Below are 8,770 nucleotides of genomic sequence, written 5' to 3' on the forward strand. Positions count from 1 at the left end.
ATCACTGAAATGAAAAAGATAGAGCAGATTTCAGGCTTTCCAAAAATACCATTACACGAGCGAATCGGTTGCACGGTTCGGCCGCTAGAGGGCGCTGAAAATTCAAACGCAAATATCTCCAAAACTAGACGAGTTAGAGGACTAGAATTTGCTATGGTGGTTAGAACGTTGAAAGGGCTAAAAATTTGTATTCTTGTCATTTTGACGTAAAACGCTTAATTTGGGCGTAAAACGCCCAAAACCTAGACAACCCCCCATCACGCCCTCTAGCCCACAATGCACCAATCTGTTTAACCCTCTAAAACTCCCTTATTTTCAAATTTAGGGAAAAAATCACTGAAATGAAAAAGATAGAGCAGATAAAGCGCTTTCCAAAAATACCATTACATGAGTGGATCGGTTGCACGGTTCGGCCGCTAGAGGGCGTTGAAAATTCAAACGCAAATATCTCCAAAACTAGACGAGTTAGAGGACTGGAATTTTTCGGGTTAGTTAGAATGTTAAAGGGGCTAAAAATTTGTATTCTGGACATTTTGACGTAAAACGCTTAGTTTGGGCGTAAAACGCCCAAACCCTAGACAACCTCCCTCTCCCCCTTCTAGCCCACAATGCACCAATCTGTTTAACCCTCTAAAACTCCCTTATTTTCAAATTTAGGGCAAAAATCACTGAAATGAAAAAGATAGAGCAGATTTCAGGCTTTCCAAAAATACCATTACACCAGTGAATCGGTTGCACGGTTCGGCCGCTAGAGGGCGCCAAAAATCGAAAAACACAAAAAGCACAAAACAATTGTATTTAACCTTAAAACTACTTAACCTAAAAAACCCACTCATCGAACAATATAATCTTTGGGATAATCGATGATTTTCGGCACACTCCTCACTTCCTCCTCACTGAAACGATCCAGCCTCTGAGGCACCGGTCTGATCCGTTTGATTTGATTGGAAACGTTGCTCAGAAGCTGCTCGGGCACGTGGGAATCGGGAAAAATGTGCAACCGTTGCATGGTATACCTCCTTTGCAGATTACCATCCATACCATTGTACACGGCCTTCCTCAGTACCATGGTGGGGTCCTTGGTGTGCATTTCCCACGCCAAAGTCCAACTAGCCCCACCAGGATACCCGGTATGGTGGAAGTACACCCTTTTCTTCCATTCGTCACCTGGTAAAGCGATTTCTGAGCTGTTGATGACGATCACGTGGTCGCCGCAGTCGTCTGCGAAGTTTTCTGAGGTTAGTGTTCTGGGGAGAATCGGGGTTGCCAGATTTCCCCAAACTGTCACAATTTTGACAGCTCCTGTGACAGTTGGGAGGTTCGTTCAAACGTCAAAATGTAGCTCGTATTTGTGGCTTTCTTTTACTTTATTACAATTTTCTTTGAAAAATTACAAATAAGCGAGATATTGACCGGGAAATACAACAAAGTTACTGTACTAGACGTTTTGAAAGTGTCACATTTTGACAGCTCCTAACTTGGTTCTTATGACAGTTGGCAGGTTCGTTCAAACGTCAAAATGTAGCTCGTGTTTTTGGCTTTCTTTTACTTTATTACAATTTTCTTTGAAAAATTACAAATAAGCGAGATATTGACCGGGAAATACAACAAAGTTACTGTACTAGAAGTGTCACATTTTGACAGCTCCTAACTTGGTTCCTATGACAGTTGGCAGGTTCGTTCAAACGTCAAAATGTAGCTCGTAATTTTGGCTTTCTTTTACTTTATTACAATTTTCTTTGAAAAATTACAAATAAGCGAGATATTTGCAAGGAAATACAACAAAGTTACTTTAGTACAAGAATGGTGGAAAGTGTCACAATTTGACAGCTCCTAACTTGGTTCCTATGACAGTTGGCAGGTTCGTTCAAACGTCAAAATGTAGCTCGTGTTTTTGGCTTTCTTTTACTTTATTACAATTTTCTTTGAAAAATTACAAATAAGCGAGATATTTGCAAGGAAATACAACAAAGTTACTGTGCTAGAAATGTCACAATTTTACTGCAATTCTGACAATTTTAAGACACTATTTTTTAGGTTACGTCCGAAACGGTGCCACTTTTGACAAAACAGACCCAAAATTCGTGTTTTTCAGACTGAAATTGACCAGAATGACAACTTTGACAAATTGAAATCCAATATGGCGGCTGTCGGTATAGTAGGCCAGTGAAACCAGTCATTTTGGTGCACTTTAGCAAAAAATCGTTAATAACTCGCTTATTTGAAACATTCTGTATAAAAACACTAAATAACAAAAGAAAGCTAATGAACGATGCTATCACGTGACGTTGAGCGGGCATGGCTAAGTTGCGCCGTTTGGCCGCTAGAGGACGCCAAAGTTGACCAAACTATTTCACAGTTTTTACTAAATATCTCGGGAACGGTTTAGGTTAGAGATTTGAAATTTTTCCATTAGATGGACAACAGTAAAACGCAACTTTTCCTTTTTATGCAGTTTTTTCGAGAAACGTACCGTTTGTCCGAGAAAAATCAAAAACGGTTTTCTTGACAATTTTCAAAGGGGTCCCCCCCATTAAATTTTCGGAAAAAATTTTGAATTTTAATTTTTTTTTTGATTGGCCGAATATTTTTAAATTATTCCCAGAAACATGACGTCAAGTGTCACTTGTCAAAAATGTCATCTTTTAAGGGTGCCACGCCCTGAAAACTGTCAAAAATTACAAAATTTGCAAATTTTTTAGGTTATGTCCGAAACGGTGCCACTTTTGGCAAAACGGACCCAAAATTCGTGTTTTTCAGACCGAAATTAACCAAAATGACAACTTTGACAAATCGAAATCCAATATGGCGGCTGTCAGTATAGTAGGCCAGTAAAACCAGTCATTTTAAGCACAATTTAGGTGCATTTTAGCAAAAAATCGCCCATAACTCGCTTATTTGAAACATTCTGTATAAAAACACTAAATAACAAAAGAAAGCTAATGAAGAGGGCTATCACGTGACGTTAAGCGGGCATGGCTAAGTTGCGCCGTTTGGCCGCTAGAGGGCGTCAAAGTTGATTAAAAATTTTCAAACATTTTTGCGAATATCTCGGAAACTACTCAAGTTAGAGGTTTGAAATTTTTACCATGGATACACAACGGTAAGACGCAACTTTTCCTTTTTATGCAGTTTTTTCGAGAAACGTACCGTTTGTCCGAGAAAAATCAAAAACGGTTTTCTTGACAATTTTCAAAGGGGTCCCCCCATTAAATTTTCGGAAAAAATTTTGAATTTTAATTATTTTTTTTTTTGGCCGAATATTTTTAAATTATTCCCAGAAACATGACGTCAAGTGTCACTTGTCAAAAATGTCATCTTTTAAGGGTGCCACGCCCTGAAAACTGTCAAAAATTACAAAATTTGCAAATTTTTTAGGTTATGTCCGAAACGGTGCCACTTTTGGCAAAACGGACCCAAAATTCGTGTTTTTCAGACCGAAATTAACCAAAATGACAACTTTGACAGATCGAAATCCAATATGGCGGCTGTCAGTATAGTAGGCCAGTAAAACCAGTCATTTTAAGCACAATTTAGGTGCATTTTAGCAAAAAATCGCCCATAACTCGCTTATTTGAAACATTCTGTATAAAAACACTAAATAACAAAAGAAAGCTAATGAAGAGGGCTATCACGTGACGTTGAGCGGGCATGGCTAAGTTGCGCCGTTTGGCCGCTAGAGGGCGTCAAAGTTGATTAAAAATTTTCAAAGATTTTTGCGAATATCTCGGAAACTACTCAAGTTAGAGGTTTGAAATTTTTACCATGGATACACAACAGTAAAACGCAACTTTTCCTTTTTATGCAGTTTTTTCGAAAAACGTACCGTTTGTCCGAGAAAAATCAAAAACGGTTTTCTTGACAATTTTCAAAGGGGTCCCCCCCATTAAATTTTCGGAAAAAATTTTGAATTTTAATTATTTTTTTTTTTTGGCCGAATATTTTTAAATTATCCCCAGAAACATGACGTCAAGTGACACTTGTCAAAAATGTCATTTTTTAAGGGTGCCACGCCCTGAAAACTGTCAAAAATTACAAAATTTGCAAATTTTTTAGGTTATGTCCGAAATGGTGCCACTTTTGGCAAAACAGAATCAAAATTTGTGTTTTTCCGACCAAAATGACAACTTTGACAGATTGAAATCCAATATGGCGGCTGTCAGTATAGTAGGCCAGTGAAACCAGTCATTTTAAGCACAATTTTCAAGCAACAAAAATGTAAACGCCCACCAAACAGTCAATTTCAATCCGATCGACTTGAAATTTTTAGGCATTAAACCTGGTTTAGTGTAGTTTAATCCCTGAAATTTTCAAATTTTTCACTCTTCCCGTTCTTGAGTTATCGGGACTTAACCCAACCTACCATCCAAATGTAGTTGAGTACATCCGCGAGAACTACAACCCGACCGCAATTAAAGACTTTCAATCCGATTGACTTGATTCTTGCAGGGATTAAACCTGATTGGTAGCACTTTAATCTCTGAAAATTTCAGATTTTTTGCTCACCAATTTCCCAAGTTATGGGCCAAAGTTGGGTTAGTGGTAGATGAGTTGAAGCAACAAAAATGTAAACTCCCACCAAACAGTCAATTTCAATCCGATCGAATTGAAATTTTTAGGGATTAAACCTGGTTTATTGTAGTTTAATCCCTGAAATTTTCAGATTTTTTGCTAAGCAATTTCCCAAGTTATGGATGAAAGTTGGGTTAGTGGTTGGTGACCCGAAGTAATAAAAATGTAAACTCCCACCAAACAGTCAATTTCAATCCGATTGAGTTGAAATTTTTAGGGATTAATCCTGGTTTAGTGTAGTTTAATCCCTGAAGGCTTTCAAATAGTTATTTTTACATTTTAAACAGCAAAGTGCTTCTAGACATTTTGACAACCGAAAGGCTGTAAGAAGCCACAAAGTACAATCTTTGAGCATTAAAATGCTTCTTGTATTGATTTGACAGTGCACAAATCTCAGGAAGGCTTCCAGCAGACTATTTACAGCCTTCTGGTAGTCATTTAACAATTTCAAAGCTTCCTGCTGGCAGTAAAACGTTCCCAAGCATTATTTTGACAACCGAACGGTGGCAGGTTGTTGGGACAGTTAGGAGATTCGTTCAAACGTCAAAATGTAGCCCAAAAATTTGGCTTTCTTTTAGCAAGAGACACTTTTTACGAAACAAACACTACTAACCGAGATAATCGTCCTCGAAACACAAAACCGAAACGGCTACCGACACAAATATTTTTTGGGGAAATCCGGCACAAAATGGGACTTAAATGGGACTTACTCATTGGGTGGTAAATGGGTTTGTGCAGTCCCATCAGGTATTTTTTGAGTAACTGGGCCGATTCGAAGGGGTTCTGCCATGTAGCGTCGTAAAGGTGCCAAATTCGGGCAAAAGTGGCCCATTGCTGCAACATTTCGCGTATTATGGGGTGAAATAAGGTTAATTTCACTCACCTGCACCCTTTTTACTATGGACATCCCGGTTTTTAAGGGGTTTTTCTCGATTTGCAGCCTAGAAAACACAAATTGCTCGATTTTGAGGTTAAGTGACGTTTCTCTTCTTCTTTTTTCGTACCGTCAGCTGTCAACAGTGTCAACGTGCTTTTGCGCTGTTGCCGGCTCCAAATTTAAATTATCCCGGTCACGTGACGTGTATTGTACATTTTTAGCTTTTTGAACTGTTTAAATGAAACTTGCGCCCGTTTGAAGGTTACGGACGCCATTTTTAGGTCACGTGACCGTTGTGGACGGCTGTCAACCTGATTTTTGCAGTGTTGCCAACACGAAATTACAATTATCCTAGTCACACGTGACGTGGTGTGTTTTATCAATTTTAGCTTTTTCCAAAATTGTTTCAAATGTAATTTACCGATTTTCTAGGATTGATGTGACATTTTACGGGTCACGTGACTGTTGTGGACGGTTGTCAGCCTAATTTTGCAGTCTTGCCAGCTCCAAATTTTAATTATTTTAGTCGCGTGACATTTTTAGCTTCTTGAACTATTTAAATGAAATTTACACCCGTTTGAAGGTTACAAACGCCATTTTCCAGGTCACGTGACTGTCTTTGACAGCTGTCAACTTGCTTTTACGCTGTTGCCGGCTCCAAATTTAAATTATCCCGGTCACGTGACGTGTTTTAACAATTTTACCTTTTCCAATTGTTTTAAATGTAATTTACCAATTTTTCAAGTTTGACATGACATTATACAGGTCACGTGACTATTGTAGACATCTGTCAATCTAATTTGACAGTGTTGCCAGCTCCAAATTGAAATTATCCTTGTCACGTGACGTGTTTGTACATTTTTAGCTTCTTGAACTGTTTAAATGAAACTTATACCCGTTTGAAGGTTACGGACGCCATTTTGCAGGTCACGTGACTGTCTTTGACAGCTGTCAACTTGCTTTTACGCTGTTGCCAGCTCCAAATTTAAATTATCCCGGTCACGTGACGTGTTTTAACAATTTTACCTTTTCCAATTGTTTTAAACATAATTTACCAATTTTTCAAGTTTGACGTGACATTGTACAGGTCACGTGACTGTTGTAGACAGCTGTCAATCTAATTTGACAGTGTTGCCAGCTCCAAATTTGAATTATCCCAGTCACGTGACGTGTTGGTACATTTTTAGCTTCTTGAACTGTTTAAATGAAACTTAAACCCGTTTGAAGGTTAGAAACGACATTTTCTAGGTCACTTGACTGTCTTTGACAGCTGTCAACGTGCTTTTACGCTGTTGCCAGCTCCAAATTTAAATTATCCCGGTCACGTGACGTGTTTTAACAATTTTACCTTTTCCAATTGTTTTAAACGTAATTTACCAATTTTTCAAGTTTGACGTGACATTGTACAGGTCACGTGACTGTTGTAGACAGCTGTCAATCTAATTTGACAGTGTTGCCAGCTCCAAATTGAAATTATCCTTGTCACGTGACGTGTTTGTACATTTTTAGCTTCTTGAACTGTTTAAATGAAACTTACACCAGTTTGAAGGTTACGGACGCCATTTTCCAGGTCACGTGACTGTCTTTGACAGCTGTCAACTTGCTTTTACGCTGTTGCCGGCTCCAAATTTAAATTATCCCGGTCACGTGACGTGTTTTAACAATTTTACCTTTTCCAATTGTTTTAAATGTAATTTACCAATTTTTCAAGTTTGACGTGACATTGTACAGGTCACGTGACTGTTGTAGACATCTGTCAATCTAATTTGACAGTGTTGCCAGCTCCAAATTTGAATTATCCCGGTCACGTGACGTGTTTTAACAATTTTACCTTTTCCAATTGTTTTAAATGTAATTTACCAATTTTTCAAGTTTGACATGACATTATACAGGTCACGTGACTATTGTAGACATCTGTCAATCTAATTTTACACTGTTGCCAGCTCCAAATTATTTATTTTTTCCAAATCTTGACTCTGGGTGAAGGCGCCAAGTTGCTTAATAACGCGGCCACGTAGTGGGCTTTTTAACGGAGCGCAGCTCCGTCACCCGACCAGTTACGGCAAAAGCGCAAATAAGCAAAGTTGTAGGAAATTTCATTCTCTACAAGATCGTATTGGGGGGTTTTGGCCCTGGGGGGCCTCCTCGAGGAGTTACAGGGCAAAAAGTGACCGCGCGCACCAAACTGATTTGATTACGTTGTCACTGTCAATTTTCGCGTAAAAGTGTCTCAAATTTGACGCGTGGCAGCTGTCAGGTGCGTCAAAATTTTTGACAGACGACAACCGACATGACAGTTTGACAGTTTGAAGGTTTTTATGTTAGGTTTGGGGGAAAAACTTAATTTGGCCACATAACCAAACAAAACGAGAGTTTTGCAACCGTAAATACCAATTTAAATTGAAAAGCAAGTCGTTTGGATCGTATTTTAACTGAAATGACCGGAAAAGATGCTAAAAAGGCCAAAACTAACCAGTAAACAGTACAAAAGAGCCAATTACGCTGTTGCGGTTATGTGTCCTCCAGGCATTATGCCTGGAGGACACATAAACGTATCGTTTTGGCCGTTTGATGTTGTTATTTGTCGTTTTTTACTCTAAAAACCGCTTTTCCATTCACTTTTACGATTCCCCTCGTAAAAAACGTGAAATTTTTTGGTTTTTTCTGGCCATTTCGAGTCCAATTTCAGCTTCAAATGTGTCCACCAACGCTGAAAGATCAATTCCTGTTGACAGTTGTCACACAACTGACAGTTTTTGTGAAATTAAAATTCTGATTAATGCTGAGAAGGAGCAAGTGTCTGGAGAACTCACACAATTTTTTTCAAAATTTTCTGACCTTAAATGCCGCCAAACGGTGGAGAAAACCGTTTTTTGAGGTTGGGGCGGAACGGTTTTTTTGCCCTATCTCCCCAACGGATTGAACGATTTTCTTCAAATTTGGGCTGTAGGGTTAGAATGGAAAGGCCAACAAGACCCACCACGTCCGCCCGCCCCCGGGGGCGGTTAAGGGGCGGCAAAAATTCAATTTTTGAAAAATTAAAAATCTGATTAATGCATAGTAGGAACAGTTGCCTGGACAACCCACACAAATTTTTTCAAAATTTTCTGACCTCAAATGCCGCCAAACGGTGGGAAAAACCGTTTTTGTGGAAGGGGCGGCACGGTTTTTCTGCCCTATCTCCCGAACCGATTAAGGGATTTTCTTCAAATTTGGGCTGTAGGGTTAGAATGGAAAGGCCGATAAGACCCATCACGTCAGCCCGCCCCCGGGGGCGGGTAAGGGGCGGAAAAATTGCAATTTTTGAGAAATCAAAAATCT

The 8,770-nt window shown here is 39.1% G+C and overlaps 1 protein-coding gene across 1 annotated transcript; it reads right to left on the reverse strand.

Moving 5' to 3' along the window:
- Positions 1 to 779: 779 nt before the first annotated feature.
- mRpL13 (mitochondrial ribosomal protein L13) lies at positions 780 to 5,611 on the reverse strand. The gene is made up of 3 exons (XM_081992103.1): positions 5,456 to 5,611; positions 5,283 to 5,406; positions 780 to 1,221 (listed from the first exon to the last, which is right to left on the reverse strand). Exons 1-3 carry the CDS (start codon positions 5,477 to 5,479, stop codon positions 833 to 835), a joined length of 537 nt encoding a protein of 178 aa, XP_081848229.1. The 5' UTR covers positions 5,480 to 5,611; the 3' UTR covers positions 780 to 832.
- Between the last annotated feature and the right edge of the window lie 3,159 nt (positions 5,612 to 8,770).

The sequence above is a fragment of the Ips typographus genome, linkage group LG14, assembly GCF_016097725.1.
Source record: "Ips typographus isolate SLU linkage group LG14, UJ_Ityp_2.0, whole genome shotgun sequence".
Classification (NCBI taxonomy): Eukaryota; Metazoa; Arthropoda; class Insecta; order Coleoptera; family Curculionidae; genus Ips; species Ips typographus.